The sequence below is a fragment of the Balaenoptera musculus genome, chromosome 11 (genome assembly GCF_009873245.2).
Source record: "Balaenoptera musculus isolate JJ_BM4_2016_0621 chromosome 11, mBalMus1.pri.v3, whole genome shotgun sequence".
NCBI lineage: Eukaryota > Metazoa > Chordata > Mammalia > Artiodactyla > Balaenopteridae > Balaenoptera > Balaenoptera musculus.
The window spans coordinates 61,292,029-61,309,471 of record NC_045795.1 but is presented as its reverse complement, the minus strand read 5'-3'; the positions used below and the strand labels follow the sequence as shown (position 1 = coordinate 61,309,471).

Sequence of the window (17,443 nt, the reverse complement as noted above, 5' to 3'; positions counted from 1 at the left end):
TAGAGCCTCAGCAGACTTAGTTCTACCTGTTGCTTGCCATGTGGCTTTGGGAAATTGTTTCATCTCTCTGAGTGTGGAATGGGAATGTAGTAATACTAGCTCCTCTCCTGGGATTCTATGAGGACTAAAGGGGGCATGGTGAATCATAAAGGGCTTTGCAAATCATCAGGATGGATGGGCACCCCAATTGCCCCTCTGGAGGGAGGGCTATCTCCCTCTGTCTTGCCCACCTCTGTGTCCCCCACATCACCAGCACTGGGGTACGTAGCAAACAGCTGTTGGGTAAGGCATGAAAGATCACAATAGGGGTGATTGAGTGGTGACCTCGGAGGGGGTGTGGCTCAGTACCCCAGGCCCCCACCCACTCGCCCCCTGCCGGGCCCAGCCGTGTACCAGGCGGAAGGAGCGAAGCACCGACAAGTTGCCCATGCGGGACAGACCCAGCTCCATGAGGCTGAGGATGACGATGATGCTGTCGAAGATGTTCCAGCCCTGCTGGAAGTAGTAGTAGGGGTCCAGGGCGATGATCTTGAAGGTCATCTCTGCTGTGAAGATCCCTGTGAAGACCTGGGAAGCAGCGGGAATCAGGGGTTCCCGACATTTAGGCTGGAAAAAGCCTCTGGCAGCAGGGGCTCCCTGCCTCCTGACTCTTGCTCCTGTAGGGTCCCCCTTCTGGGCTGCCAGCTCTGACTGTGCCCAGAATCCCAGTGGGTGCCTGCTCAGCCATGGCCCGGTCCCTTGGGGACACCTCCAGCCCGATGCCTCCAGCCAACTCCGCTGTTTCCCAGGCATGACCCACCAGCCTGGGCCTCAGAAACAGCCAGGCCCACTGCAGGCTCTGCAGGGACTCACAGCTCTGGGAGGCACCTGGGATCAGGGGAAGCTGGGGTGGGCCTTGACACCACAGCTCCAGACCCCTTCCAGCTCGTGTGGCCACAGGAAGTTTCACACACGCCAAATACACACATTCCCACAAACACACTTTCATGGCTCATGGCTTTTGCCCATGCTGTTCCCACTTCCTCCCTGTCCACATGCTGACTCTTCTCTCCGTGATAACAACCAGCCACCATCTCTTGAGGCTTGACTATGTACCAAGAGCTGGGCTAGAATGCTTTGCATACGTTGTTCCTTTTAATCTGTCCAAAAACCCGACGAGAAAAGTTATCATTAACCCCATTTTACAGGTACAGAAACTGAGGCACTGAGAGGTTAAGTAACATGCCTGGGGTCAAGTAGCTCATAAATTTGATAACCAGGAGATGAACTCAGTGCAGTCCTTCAAGATTTAGAGCAACTACTCTCCCTTCTAGAAATGTTCCTGAGGTGGGCAGGGGCTGGGCTTCACCTGGTTCACTGACTCATGAGTCCTGAGCAGCCCAGCTTCAGCCAGCAGAGACTCAAGGTTAAGGAGTCCATCGTGTGATGGGCCAGGCAGCCCTGACCGTGGCCTACGGCTCTGAGCTGTGTCAACTGCTATGGCAGGAGGGTGCATGGCTCTGGGAGGAGGGGATATCCCCTGAGGGTGCGGCTAGCAGGAAGTTGGTGCCTGTGTATCAGGCCTTCCTGGAGCCAGGTGGGGTAGGGGGTGGGGTTATCCTGAGGGTGGTGAGGAGGCTCTGCGTTTTCTGCAGGGGAGGCCTGAGGTCGGAGGGCCTCAGTAGCTGTGGAGGTCAGAAGCAGGGGCATGGCTGAGGCATCTCACTGAGATCAGCACTCAGGAGTGGGGGTTACCTTGTCCTTGGCACCTGCCCTGAGGAGACTCTGTGCTGAAAGGAGAGAAGGAGAGGCATCTGCACCTGTTGGTGGCCCCAGCACCAGCCCTTTCCCTTCTGCGGAAACGAGGCCCTGTGGCAGTGGGCTGGGGGGCAGGGGATTGCTGTTGGCCCAGGGAGGGCACTAGGATGGCAGGTGGGTGGGCACCTCTGCACTACCATACAGGGCACCACCCATCAGTGCAGCCCATGTGACTTCAGTGGTCCCTTTAGTGCTTGTGCCCAGAGAGAACTGTCCCTCCACCAGCTGGGGTCTTAGGGAAGGGAGAGCCCCCGAAATCCTCCAGCCTGTGCTCAAATTCCTAGGCTGCCCTCACATGTGAAGAGGCATCCTTGGGTTCTGCCGCTTTCCCTGCACCCATAACTTTTCCATGTCTCTGACCCCATCTCCCACTACTCCTCCAGCCACGCTTGCCTCCTTGCTGTCACCTCCTCAGGGCCTCTGTACCTGCTGCTCCCTTGCCTGGATCCTCCGCTCCCCAATCCACAGGACTCACTCCCTTCAGGTCTCTGCTTAAAAGCCACCTAATCAACTCAACAAAACTTCTTAACACTTAAAATCGGGGCCCCGCCCACGATTGTGCTTATCCTCTTCCTTGCTTTATTTTTTGTTCCCTCATATGCCACCCTGACATACTGTACGGTAGCTGTGTGTTTGTATGTTGAGTCTCCTCTGGCTAGACTGTAAACTCCACAGTAGGAGGGACCTTTCCTGTCTTACTGTACCTGGAACACTGCCCAGCCTATAGGCGGGCCATCAATATTGGCTGAATAAGCATGCAAGTGGTTGGGCCTTAGACCTCCTGCAGCACCCAGTTCCACGTCCCTGTCTTCCTGAGGCCTTCCCTACTCAGCAACGGCCCTCACCCAGCTGCATTCCCTGCGTTGGGCTTTGCTGAGAGCCCCTAAGGGTGGGGCCTGGATTTGCCCTTCCTTGCCCCCAGCCCTCTGGTCTCCCCGGCCACTGTCTGAGGATGCCAGGGTGAGTGTGTGCTTAAGACCCACGAGTGCTAATACTCATGTCTGGGTAAAGGAGCTCAGGAAAGATCCCCCACCTCACTTTGCCCAGGTTTGCAGCTGTTCTGGCAGCAAAATAGCAGGTACAAAGTGGTGTTGGAAGTCAGCAAGAAAAAGACAGCGGAGGGAGGCTCTGGGGGATTGCCTTTGGGGAGGTGATGAGCAGAGGAACCAAAGCATCACCTGGAAGGTCTTCAGAAATGCAGAATCTTGAAGGCCACAGACCTGCTGAATCAGAATCTGCATTGTGACCAGACTCACAGGTGATGTGAAGTTTGAGAAGTGCTCTTTCTGAGCCATGGTTCTTAAACTTGGTGCGCTTTGAACCCCCTAAGGAGTTTTAAAAATATTGATGCCTGGGTCCCACTTCCACAGATTCGAGTTAAGTTGGACTGGAGTACCCAAGTAGCGAGAGTTTTGTCAACTTCCCAGGTGATTCTAATGTGCAGCTAAGCTTGAGAACCAGTGCTTTAGAAGTACATGAATTTTGGTGTGACTCCTTCCAAAGGATCACCACTGGCATTGTCAGGACATGAGATCGAGGCTGGATGGTTTAAGACGTGCAGAGAACGGCAGCCAGACCCAAGTTCCAAAGCAGGGTCTGCCACAGTGGGATCTTGGGCCTGTTTCCCCATCTCTCTGAGCCTTGAGTGTTCCCATATGTAAAACGGGGATAATAATAACACCATAGGTGGTTTCTAAGAGTTAGAGCTAATGGATGTCAAGTGGATACTGCCTAAGAGAGGGCGGTTATTGTTCTCATTGGCCTCATTTATTATAACTGCTGAAAACTCCAGGCCCAGGCAGGAGCTTCAGATACAAACGGCTCTGCATGATTTATAGGCTCACTGGGATCTAGCAGGCAGGCTGTGAGTGTGGGCACCCACCTCCCCTGACTCCTGGCAGGTGGTACACGGAGCCATCAGTGCTAATGGTGGCTTCCCAGGAAGTGGGAGGACTTTTGAGAAACCCCAAACTCTCCTGACCTTGGCTAATGTCTTTAATGGGATCATCCTGTACACACTGTAAACTTGCTTTTGAAACGTAACACCTTGTGAACATCCTTCCATGCCATTTAAACATCATCTACAGCATCATTTTCTTTTTCTTTTAAAAAAAAATAGTTGTGGGATATTCCACGGTACAGATGTGCCATAAGTAGTTTAACCATTTCTTTGTGATGGGCATTCTTTTGTCCCTATTAAAAACATTGCCAGGACTTCCCTGGTGGTCCAGTGGTTAAGAATCCTCCTTCCAATGCAGGGGACGCGGGTTCGATCCCTGATTGGGGTACTAAGATCCCAAATGCCTTGGGGCAACTAAGCCCGCGCACCACAACTACTGAGCCTGCATGCCGCAACGAAGAGCGCTTGCGCCAAAACGAAAGATCCTGCATGCCGCAGCTAAGACCCCGCGAGCCGCAACTAAGACCTGACACAGCCAAATAAATAAAATAAATAAATTTTAAAAAACCATTGCCATAATAAATATCCTTTCACATACATATTTTAAAACAACTTGCCCAATTATTTTCTTAGTATAAATTTCTGGAAATGGAATTGTATAGCCAACAAGCATTTTTAGAGATTCCGACACATAACTGCTAAAAGATCCTCAGAGATCGGTTTTAACCAATTCCACGAACCACATGGGATAACTGTTTCCCTCATAAAAATGCTAATTCCTGTCCCACTAACCCTTCCAATCCAATAGGACAAAAGCCATCTTTTACTGTTGCTTTGTTGGACATTTCTTTGATTTTTGTATTTCTCCTTTTGTGAAATTGCCTGTTCATATCCTTTACTTGTTTTCCTATTAGGGTGTTTGCCTTTTCTTGGCGTTGTTTATAAAAGTGCTTTATATATTAAGGGTATTATCCCTTTGTCTACTGTGCATTGCAATTTTCTTGGTTTGTCATTTATCTTTGTCGTTGTACTTTCTAAAAATTATAAAATATTTTAAGCATATAAACAAATATAGAATAATATGATGCATCCTTTGTACCCACTACCAAACTCTACCAAATATTAACATTTTGCCATATTTGCTGCAAATCTTGTTTCATTTTTCCCTCAAAATAATAGCAAAGAATTAAATAGCATTTACTATATGCCAGGTACTGTACTAGTGCTTTACATATACTGAATCACTTAATCCTCACAATAACTCTATGAGATATTATTATCTCCATTTTACAGATAGGGAAACTGAGATACAGAGAAGTTAAGTCACTGGCCCACATGATGGAACCTGACATGAACCTAAACAGCTGGCTTCTTCTGCATAGTCTTGATCACCACCTGCCATCGCAGGTAAAACCCATAGAACTACATTCACTCCGAGGTAATCACCATCCTGAATTTGATGTTTATCATTCCCATGCATGTTTTTACAGTTTTGATGCATAGTATTTTTGCATTGTTTTAAGGTTTCTATAAATGGGCCATGCCATATGTGTTCTTTTTTGCAAGTTCCTTTTATTCTTAACGTCATGTTTGTGAGATTTATCCATATTGAAAGATGTACACATATTCCTTCTAATTGTGCACAGTATTTCATTGTATGAAAACACCACAATTTATTTATCCATTTTTAAGTGGAGGGATAGACATTTAGATTGATTCCAATTTTCCCTGTGACTAACAATGCAGCAAAGAGCTTTCTTGTACATGTCTCCTTGTACAGACATGTGGGACTTTCTCAAGAATATGTATATCTGAAATTAAGTTATAGGGTATGCATATCCGTGACTTATCAGATACTGTACAACTGTTCCCTGAGATGGTTGTACCAAATTGACACTCTTACAAAGTGTGAGTTCCCACTGTTTCATATCATTGCCAACACACAGAAGTTTATTTTTGATTCTCTAATGGGTGAGAAATAGTATCTAAATGTTGATTTAATTTGCATTCCTCTGTGTTTCTTTTCATTTGTTTATAACTATCTGAATTTCCTCTTCTGTCATTTCTTCTGTCCTTTGTTGTGGTTGTGTTTTTGCCAGTGGATTGTCCCTCTTCTCTTTATTGATGTGTAAGCATTCAATGTATATTCTGGATTCCATGTCTTTCCAGTTAAATACATTTCATAACATCAATTTCCAGCTTGGGGTAGTGATTTCACTTTGTTTACCATATCCTTTATTGTACACATATCACAAATTTTTTAACATAGGTAAATTTAGCAATCTTTTCTTTCATGGTATAAACTTTTTGTATGTTGGAGAAAGCCTTCCTAACCTCCAAATTTTAAATATTCTTCCACATTTTTATTCTAAAAGCTTTAAAATTTTATTTTGTTGCTTTTAGGTGTTGAATCCATTTCCCTGCAACTAATTAATGAATATGGTATGGGGTAGGGATCTAATTTATTTTCTTCCATAGAGATAACCATTCTGGGGACTTCCCTAATGGTCCAGTGGTTAAGACTCCATGCTTCCAGTGCTTCCACTGCATGGGGCGTGGGTTCGATCTCTGGTCCAGGAACTAGGATTCCGCATGCCATGCAGTGCAGCCAAAAAAAAAAAAAAGGAGATAACTATTCTTCCCAATCTTATTTATTGAATAGTCTGTCATTTTCCTATTGATTTATAATGCCATCTCTGTTATTTATCAAGTCTCCAAATATGCATTTCTTATTTCTGAGTTATTGATTCTGTAGTACTGGTCCATTTTTCTATATTGCACCAATACTATAATGTTTCAATTACTATAGCTTTATAATATATCTTTTTTTAAAAAAATAAATTTATTTATTTATTTTTGGCTGTGTTGGTTCTTCGTTTCTGTGCGAGGGCTTTCTCCAGTTGTGGCGAGCGGGGGCCACTCTTCATCGCGGTGCGTGGGCCTCTCACTGTCTAGGCCTCTCGTTGTGGAGCACAGCTCCAGATGCGCAGGCTCAGTAGTTGTGGCGCATGGGCTTAGTTGCTCCGTGGCATGTGGGATCTTCCCGGACCAGGGCTCGAACCCATGTCCCCTGCATCGGCAGGCAGACTCTCAACCACTGTGCCACCAGGGAAGCCCTATAATATATCTTATACATGGTAGGGTAAGCTCCCCAGCTTATTCATTAATTTGTTTGATAGACTTTATTTTTCCATATTAATTTTAGGATTGCCTTTTCAAATCCCATGGGTAAAAGAGTGTTGGGATTTTGATCAGAATTACATTAAACATCCAGGTTAATTTGGTAAGAACTGATATCTCTACAGTATTCAGAATTTTATCCATGAAAATGGCATATCCCTTCACTAATTTATTCTTTTATGTTTTTCAATGGTTTTGTAATTTTTTTCATATAAAATTTACAATCTTCTGCTACATTTATTCCTAGATTCCTCACAGTTTTTATTGCTATTGTAAGTGTTAACTTTTAGGAATTACTCTCCAAATGATCATTAATGGTGGCGAGGAGCAGAATTAATTTTAGTATGTAGAGTCTGTACCTACCAACATTGCTGAACTCTTTTACTGGTTCTAATTGTCTTTCTGTAGATTTTCTTGGATTATTTCTATAGATAAAAACATAATCTGGGAAATAACATTAGATCTGTTTTCCTTCCTTCTTTCTTCTTTTTCTTCTCTTACCACACTGACAAGGACTCCAGTATAATTTGACTCGAAGCAGGGAGATGGGAACAAAGCTAGAGCTGCAGCACAGCAGTGTAAGGCGCTAGGTAAGAGGATGAGCTCTAGATACAAATGGCTTGGATTTGAATCTTGGGTCTTTCACTTCCTGGCTGTGTGACCTTGGTTAAATTATTTCACCACTCTGTTCCTCTGTTACCTTATTAGTAAAATAGGGGTAATAATAATACCATCCCCCTTACTGGTTGTTATAAAAAATTAGGTGTTCAACAAGTATTAGCTATGATTACCAGGATCACTTTGTGTGTTAATTTTTCAGACATAGGTTCCAGGAACACCCAGGTATAAATTTGAACTCCAAATCTGTATAAGGCCAAATTCATAGTCACAAACTTCTGGAGGTTACTTTCCCCACCCCCTCACCCCCCTCCAGCCCTGGCTGAGACTGACAACCTTCCTTCTTTATTGTTTCCCAGGGTCAGTGCGTGCATTTTTTTTAGTTTACCATTTTACTGAACATAGGGTCATATTCTTATGGGGCTACTCAGTTCCAAACCCTGCCTGCACTGTCCCAAACACAAGTCCTGTCCCTGCGTGTTCACAGAAATCCAAGCCCCCAAGATTACTCAAATCAGCACCCCTCCCACCCCCTAGGGCAACTACAGAATGATTTCACACGTTTACTGCTATGGTTTTAAAGTCCCTCTTTGTTTCTAGCACTTGGGGGTTTTTGTTACTTTCTCATGAACTTTACTATGCATGTCAAAGAATGTTTGCTATATTTTTAATTGTTTCGTAGTTGGAAACATCTCAGGTTTCCTTGTCCACAGTATTGCTAGCAACAGACGTTTCATTTGCCTTTTACCTTTGTTTATATGATGGGCTAAACATTAGTGAAATCTATCAATCTTCTCCTTTATGGAATTTGTCTTTAGTGACATGCTTAGAAAGGATTTTTTTCACACCAAGATTATTTACCCATGCTTATTTTTGTGGTTTTGTTTCTTTACATTTAATATTTAAACCATCTAGAATATATTAACCGCAAGACAATCAAAACCTTACATACTAGCAATAAAGCTATCCAAACAGAACAAAATAGAGCTGTAATCCAATGACATGACCTATTACTAATAACTGAACCACAAATTTAACACAACTGCAATTCAATCACAACTTAATGCTCCAGGGAAGCCACCAGTGCTCTTCATCACCTTGACTGCTGCTCAGTCCAACCCAACGGTCACATTCCATTAGAACTGTATTCAACTGAAATCCTACGTAACCACCCTCTGAAGACCACCCAACACAAGGCAGGCACAATTGTGCCACGAGACTCCTACAGACTGAGATCTAGCTTTTCCTTCTGTTTGTATACAGAAGAAGAATAGAAAAGCAGAATCACAGCAAAACGGACTCACATTTGTGAAAAAATTTGAATAGACCCTGTAGAGAACTATCTAGAGTTCTGGATATGGAAAGTAATAAGGGAAGAAAACCCTCACACTCCACAGTATAGGAGACATGCCTACCTGTGGGGGCCACCTGTGCAGCTGGGACCAAGACAGGGTTGGGTCTGCAAGAGGAGAGAGCTTGGACTGAATGACCCCCTCCCCCAACTCAACCTCAGTGATGATCCCAGGAGCTCCTTTCAGAGGCCAGTGGGCTCTCTGCAGCCTTGCTCTAGGATCTTCTGCAGAAGGGCCGACCCTTTGTTTACCTGGACAGAGCCAGTAGGACCCTGTCCCCCAGAGTCAGGAGACAACAGCTACATGCCCAGCTATGCCATCACTATGTCACCTCTCTGGCCTCAGTTTTCCATCTTCAGAGTGAAGAGCTAGGACTTGATTTGGTGTCAAGAAGAAAAAAATAAGAATTAGAACCCAGACATTCTGACTTCCAGGGACAGTCTCCTGAATAACAACAACAAAGATAATAACCACAGCTATCATTTATTTTGAGTGCTTATTGTTTATCAAACTCCGAGCCAAGCACATTATACACATTATCTTATTCAATCCTCATTAGCTTCCTATGAAGCTGATATTGTCATACTAATTTTACATTTATTAAATTCAACAAATACTTACTGTACCAATTACTGAAACTAAGTAATTTGCTTGAGGTCACATAGTTAGTAAGAGCTGAGTCAAAATTCAAATCTGGCTCTGCCTGATTTACTCACTCCATCCATCCATCCATCCATCTATCTCTCTATCCTTCCTTTCCTCCTTCTCTCCATCCAGCCATCCATCCATCCTTTCCCTAAGAGAACTGCCTCTTTTTGCATACACTCTCCTCCTCCATTACTAACTGCCACACCTCACGTCCCCACACATTTCAGGCTCACCCTCAACTCACTTTTGTTTTCTAGCTTTTGGGCATCTTTATCCCCAACCTCTCACTCCCAATTACATCTCTCACAAAAGCTGATCCTGAGGCTCCTTCCACAAGGTCTTCCACAATGACTCCTATCTTCAGAAGATCCTTTCGTGTTCTGAGTCCCTCCTCCCTTACCCACGAAGGCTGTGCCAGCTGGCCAAGAGCCCTTCACAACACAATGCCCATTTGAGAGTCAGCTGCCAGCAGCCCTTACCAGGTTTCCGACCTGCAGCATCTCCTCAAATTCAGTTGTCATGTTGTAATGCTCCAGTGCCATGAAGAGTGTGTTAATCACGATGCACAAGGTGATGGTGAGGTCGGCGAATGGGTCCATGACCATGAACTTCACTCTCTGCTTGATGGACATCCACAGTGGACAACACTCCCAGATCAGGTAGCGCTGGGCGAAGTGATTCCAGCATGGCGGATACTTGCGGTGAGACTCCAACTCTGGGTGGGAGGGGGCGGGGCAGAGAGCCAGTGAGCTGGTTTGTTTTTGTTGACCGACTCTTATATAACTCGTGGTATTCCAGAAAAGATGTATGACCTACCCAGGAGATGACAGGGCTGCTACATGACAGGGGGACAGAAAGAGGGGCAGGGAAGACTAAGGGAAAGAGTGGCCTATGTCCTGGCTCCTTACTCTGGGAATACGGGAGAAGAGGGCCACAGGGACAGAAAACCAGGATGGATGTGGGGAAAACTGGGACAAGATAGATTAGGACAGATGTGGGCTCTCTTGAGACAACACTCCCACATAGATTTGGGGACACTCAGGGGAGGTATAGGCTGAGACAACATCTGAGACAGGCAAGTTCAGATATAAGGACACCCAGGACCCTACCGGTAGGAACAGATGTGGATATCTGGGACATATCAGGACAGATGCGGTGGGGGGGGGGGGGGAATGCCTGGGACAGAAGTCATATTGGACAGGAGAGGACAAATCAGGGGGGTGCCAAGTTCAGGATGGATTGGATGTGAGGTTGCCTAAAGTGGGACAGGCTTGGACAGATGTGAGATGCTTGGAATAACCTGGGGTAGATGTGGGGATGGCTGGGATAAGCTAGAACAGGCATGCTTAGGATGGGATGGCCCCAGCAGACATGGGGGTGCTTGCGAGAGGACAGGATGAGACCAATGAGCACCTAGGATAGGCCAGGACAGCTGTGGGGATGCTTGGAAGAAACACAGACATGGCTCCTGAGGATGCCCAGGACAAAACAAGCTGGAACAGACGAAAAGACACCCAGGACAGGCCACAGAGACTGAAAAGTCTGGGACAACTGTGGGGATGTCCAAGGCAGGCAAAGCAGCTGGGGTGAACTTGGCTCAGGCCCGGCTAACTGTGAGGGTGCTCAGACTAGAAGCGGGGAGTGTTTGGATGACACCGGGGCTGACCTTCCAGTACGCTGGTGAGGACGCTGACTGCACTGAGGGCTCGCTGCCGCTCTCCTGGCTCCTCGAAGCCGTCCACACACGGAGCCTGGGGGTTCAGCATCTGAGGCCTGCCTGGCTCCTCCGACGGTGTGGTCTGGGTGTAACCGGGAGATATGCGTCAGCCTGGGGACGGAGGTCTGCCTGGATCTGGGGCAGCTGCCCCAGACTCAGGTTGGGGAGGTCACAGGGGGCCAGCATGGGGGTCTTGATGGGACACTGGGCGCTGGGCTTCTTTGCTCCCAACTCCCTCCCAGCTAACAACTCCCCTCTCGCCAATCATTATCTCCTTCATTCTCTTTTTTTCCTCACCATCTCTCATTAGTGGTGATTCCTGAGTGTGGACAGGAAATTACCTGTACCAGGTTCTTTTAACCAGATGCTGACATATACATTAGTACATGCAAAAACAATCTGGGAGTCTTAATTGACCCCAAGCTCCCCAGAGTCAACAAAAGCTGAAAAAAAATCCACCATGCTCTAAGGTGACATTAATGGAAGCATAAAGCACAATGCTCAGACATAGCTGGTGGGAGCTTTTGTGGAGGCAGTTTGGCTATATCTACCAAGAAAATTTTAAATTGGCTCTGCAGTTCCTTGTCTAGTAATCAAACTTCATAAATAATTATACACGTGCACCAAAAATATGTATGCAACAATGTTCACTGCAGCATTGTTTCTAATACCATAAAAACAAAACAACTGATCAATAGGAAGAATATTAAAATCAATTATGGATACAGTCCAACTCTGGACTCTGACGCAGACAATAAGGAGAAGGAGGCTGTTACACATATGTTCCCATGGGAGCACTTCCAAGACAAACAGTTTGATGAGAAAACAAGAAAAAGATCTGGAAGATAACACACTAAATTGTTAAAGTGGCTATATCCCGGGAATGGGATTGTGTGGGAAGGGCAAGGACTTTTACTTCTGCACTGTTGGATTTGTTTTCAACGTGCTTGCGTCATTTTTGTAAGTAAAAGAACCAGGCCTACAAATGGAGATGGGGTGTGTCCTAATGAAGGGGGTGGCAGCAGACATTCCCTAGGCTTACTCAGAGCCTCCCACAGAACCAAGAGGGGCCCGCAAAGACTTCATGTCAGCATGGCCGTGCGTGACCACAGTCCGCGAGCCCAAGCTGGGGCTGATGAAGGCACTGCGCTGTTCAGCGTGCAAGAGCGAGGCTCTATAATCTGTCAGAGGGAAGATGAGCCTAGACAACTCAGGGTGGCAGAGCCAGGGCCCGGGGTGGGTACCAAAATGATCTGGGCTCAAGTTCAGGTCAGCTTTTGCGATTGGTAGGACTGCCCTGAAGTGTTGCCTAGGGAGGGAGTGAGCTCCCAGTCATTGAAGTATTCAAGCAGAGGCACCTGAGAAAGCTGAGGTAGCTGGTGGAACAGTAGTACCCTAGGTCCAATGCAACTACAAATCTGGCCAGCTTAACTCACAAGCATGTCTTAAATTCTCCCAACTTCTCTCCTTTACCATCTGTGATAGTTTGGGTTATCATTCAGCAAATATTTACCCTTTCCTCTCCCACTGTGACTGAAGCAAAATTCCCTGTCTTATTGGTGACACACTTGCTTTGGCCAAGGGAATGTTAGTGGACACGATGTGAACAGAAGCTTTGAATGTGCTTGTGCCATCCGCCTTGCTCTTGTGCTCCAGTAATCCTCCAGGAAAAGAGCTTCCCCAAGTAGCTGCCACACTTTCAGCCCGGGACAAAGACAAGGGGAGCAGCCCTGAGCCTAACCTATAGTATGGAGCCAGACCATGTGCAGTCTGAGGCAGAGCTGCCCAGCCAAGGTCAACCTAGACCAGCCAAACCATGGTCAACTTGCAGAGAAGTGAGCATGAGAATAAAGGCTTGTTGTTAACCATTGACTTTGGAGGTAGTTTGTTACACAGCAGCATTGTGGAAATAGCTGACTGATACACTGTCCTAGTGCAAGCTGTCATCATCTCTTTCCCAAAACTACTACAACAGCCTCCTAACTGGCCTCTTCTCTCCCCTCTATTCTCTACACAGCTGAAAGGGATTCCCTTAAAAAGTAAATCAGGGGCTTCCCTGGTGGTGCAGTGGTTGAGAGTCTGCCTGCCAATGCAGGGGACGCGGGTTCGGGCCCTGGTCTGGGAGGATCCCACATGCCGCAGAGCAACTGGGCCCGTGAGCCACAACTACTGAGCCTGCGTGTCTGGAGCCTGTGCTGCGCAACAGGAGAGGCCGCGATAGTGAGAGGCCCGCGTACCGTGATGAAGGGTGGCCCCCGCTTGCCGCAACTAGAGAAAGCCCTCGCACAGAAACGAAGACCCAACACAGCCATAAATAATAAAATAAATAAATAAATAACATTCCCTTAAAAAAAAAAAAAAAAAAAGTAAATCAGATCATGATAATCCTCTTATCAACAACTCCCCCCCATCTTACTCAGAGTAAATGCAAACTTTTCTATAGCTTACAAGGCCCTGCATAGCCTAAATCCTAACTCCTCAAACTCATTTTATATCCCTTTCTGTTTCCACCACACCCGGCCCTGCCTGGCCCTCTCATCCCTTAAACATGTTGAGCTTATTCCTCTTCAGCGCCTTTACACTTTCTGTCCCTTCTGCCTAAAACACTATTTTTCGTGTCTGGCTCCCTAAAATCACCTGTTGGTCAATTTTAATGTCACCTCCACATAAAGGACTTCCCTGCATATTCTAACTAATAGCCCCCATTCCCAGCCCTCCCCCTAGCAACTTTCTATCACATGACCCTTACTGGTCCCTAGAAATATTGATCAGTTTACTCTCTGTCTTCCTGCCTATGATGCCAACTCCATGAGGTCAGAGCTCTTGTCTGTTCTGTTCACTGTTATATCCTTGGAGCCTTAAACACTGGCACTCTACGCAGAGGGCTGGCACTAGATAGATATGGGTTAAATGGATAAATACTTGGCACTCAGGGGCTTGGGTTAAGTTCTAGCTCTGTCCCTAAGATGACGGGGGCAGGGAGGGGGGGGTGGGTAGGAGGGAGAAGAATCTGTTCAAGGTGCCTCCCCCACTCCCTCTGCCTTTGGGGCCAGGCACGCACACAGGCAGCAAGCAAAGTAAACCTTCACCCTCTGCCCCAAATTAAAGTGAGCTGTCTGTTGGGGCTGCCCCCTCCTGTGTTGATGAAGAAACCACTATGTGCCTGACACTGTGCTTTGTTTTCAGACTAGAACTGGGCACAGGTGTCACCAGGGACCCAGTTGAAGCAGGGAAGGCATCCCCAGGGGTCTACAGCCTGCTAATCTCTTTAACTCTTCAACATCTCCATCTTGGTCCACTAATTCCTTTAACTTTGCAGATAACCCCCTTGGCCTGCTAATCCCTTTAAGGTTATAAATGGGCCCCACAGAAGTGAGAATGGGTGAAGTCAGAGTTCCTGGTAATGAAGTGTTTGAACTTGGATTCCTCCCGACATGTGCAGTACAATGAGATGATTTTCTCCCTAATGAGATTAGGAAATTCTATTAGCGCTCCAGCTGCTGACCTGATTCCACAAGGTTGAGGCTCCAGGGCTGGACCTGCAGCAACTGGGAATCTGTGTTCTTGGGAAGCCAGACCCCCACCCTCCAGGTAATGGCCAGGTGGGTCCCCAGACCCACCCAGAAGCTATGGTCTGCCCCCAGTGCGTTCCCAGGACCCTCTCCTTGACTCCCTGCTCCAGAGGAGCATGAGGGCCCCAAGTCTTCACTCCTTCCGTCCTGCTCAATAATAACAATCATAGATAATAATAATAATTATTGAACATGAGGCAAGTACTGGTCTAAGCACCAGACAGGTATTAACACTTTTAGTCCTCACCACCACCTTCTGATGTAGATATTATTTTTATTTCCACTTAACAGATGAGGAAATTGAGGCACAGAGAGATTAATTGCCTGTGCAAAGTCCCACAGCTAGAACAAGTGTCTGAGCTGGAGCAAAACAGGCCATCTGGCTGTGAGCCCCCTCTTCAGCCTGCCTCCACCTTCCTGACCAGGTTTCCCTGTCTTGTCCTACTTCCTCAGAAGAAGGTCTGCCCTCCTCCACCTCCTGCAGGCCTCGGGGTCTGAGACCCACATTTGTCCTTTTCCTGGGTGGGCTGCTCTGAGCCCTGTGTTGGGGGCAGGGGTCAGCAAGGGCACTCGGTGACTGGTTGGGCAGACATCAGCCTGTCATGGGATAGGCTGACTGAGTGATCAAAGCTCCGACTGGCCTCTCATGATCTGGCCCTCCCTTCCCGTCACCTTTCTGACAGTTGCTCCAACTCCCCTCCCCTTTACTCCCTGGTTTCACACTGCCCTCATGGCATTTCCTCCAATACACTAGGCATGCTTCTGCCTCAGGGCCTTTGCACCTGCTGTTCCTTAGGTCTGGAACATGTTTCCCCCAGATGATGCAATGACAGTATGTTACTACAACATTATCACCACATCAACGTACTCATGCGTGTCCTGATTGCTTTACGCATATTAGCCCGTTCATCCTGGCTTCGATCCTGAGGTGGGTATTTTATTTTATTTTACTATTTTATTTTTTTTTTTTGGCTGCACTGCGTGGCATGCGGGATCTTAGTTCCCTGAGCAGGGATCAAACCTGCACCCCCTGCAGTGGCAGCGTGGAGTCTTAACCACTGGACCACCAGGGAAGTCCCTGAGGTGGGTATTTTAAATCCATTTTACAGACAAGAGACCTGAGGCACAGAGAAATAAAATAACTTGCTCACAGCCATCCAGCTGGTAAGCAAACCCGGTCTGTCTCCAGAATCTCGGTGCTAACCCCTCTGCTATACCACCCCTCACCTGGTTCCCCCCTCCTTGCCTCCTTCAGGTCATTGTTTAAATGCCTTGTAATAAGGGGGTTTCCCTTTCCCTCTTCCCCACTTTTGTCCTCCCACAGTACTTAGAGCTTGGGCTAATATTACTTGACATTTATCAGTTTGTAAAGTGCTGAAATATTTTGAACTTGATGAATAACTGTTGCCCAGAAGCTCAAAAGTGTTCCCTTGCCACTCTGGCCCTTCTCCAGATTGTCCATGATCTGCAACTCTCCAGGGCTCACACCTGGCACACACAGGACCTCTAAGGCACTGGTCCTGTGTCACCACAGCGTCTCAGTGCCCATGCCTTACTAGCTGCTACATATTTAACTGTCATCCCTGTTTATCATCATTATATACCATATATGCATACATACACATTTTTCTTCTTTCTTTAACTTTTGTCTGTCTGGAAGCTCTAGGAAGCAGAGATTTTTTGGTAGGCTTATTCACCCCCAGAGCTCAGTACACAATAGGCACTCAGTAAATACTTGGTAAGTATTTTTAGACCTGGCTCTGGTGACCAGTCTGGGAGATGGGACCTGCCTGGCGCTGCATGGCGGGGCGGACTCACCATGTCCAGGGGGCGTTCCAGCATCATAGGGCGGAGGAGGCGGCTCCCTGGGGAAGTGGCCTCAGGGTCGCCTGCCCCCAGCAAGGAGACCACCCCGTTGCAGTCCACAGTGCTGTTCCTTTTGCCATTGAGGACGTGGCTTGGAGTTGAGCTTCCGGGACTGGGTTGTCCCTGGGCACTAGGCCGGCGCAGGGGCCAAGGCACCAGCAGTGATGTGCGGTGGCTCTCACTGTCCCCGGCGGTGCTGTTTTCATCATCTGCAAAATCTGTCTCAGAACCCATGTCCCGTCGGCGGAAGGTGAAAATGCTTCCATGGCTGGAGCGTGGCTTCAAGGAGGTCCTGCTGAGGCCATGGGTGATGCTGAGATGATTCTGAGGGCACACAGAGAGGGGACATGACCAAGACGGTTCTTCCCGTGCTCCCAGCTTATCACTTGTGGCTTTGGCCCCAGCTCAACTTGGGGCATTGAGGGCTTTTGTCAGCCACATAGGAACTGGATGGGCTGAGCCGGGGGTGCTCAGAGGAGGGGTGCAGCATTAGAGGCAATCCTGCATCTTCTGGGATCTCTGCTCACCTGAAGCCTGTGCCTCTGGGGCTTTGAGATTGAAGCTTATCTGGGGGAGAAGGGGGCAGGAAGGCCCCTGCAGACAGACCTGGCCCAAGCAGGGCCTGGGGCAATCAATCACGTCCCTCACTCATTTGGGCACGTCCTTGAGCTCCTGCCAATCCACACCATGGGGAGTCCCTCAGTCCCAGCCCCAATGCTGGGGACTTAGCTGAGGTTGGGGATATCCTAACACCCAAACCTACCCTATCCCTCTGCCCAGGGCTCCTCCACTC

At 47.4% G+C, this 17,443-nt stretch overlaps 1 protein-coding gene across 7 annotated transcripts in view; it reads right to left on the bottom strand.

The window, feature by feature from the left end:
* Positions 1-17,443, bottom strand: part of SCN5A (sodium voltage-gated channel alpha subunit 5) — a 105,552-nt gene that overhangs the window by 44,388 nt on the left and 43,721 nt on the right. For all 7 annotated transcript variants that reach the window (XM_036869840.1, XM_036869843.1, XM_036869837.1 and 4 more), the window contains 4 exons: positions 16,603-16,974; positions 11,162-11,294; positions 9,975-10,210; positions 394-567 (listed from right to left, as the gene is read on the bottom strand). In XM_036869840.1, the coding sequence (XP_036725735.1) occupies positions 394-567; positions 9,975-10,210; positions 11,162-11,294; positions 16,603-16,974 (915 nt within the window). The remainder of the gene's footprint in view (positions 1-393; positions 568-9,974; positions 10,211-11,161; positions 11,295-16,602; positions 16,975-17,443) is intronic.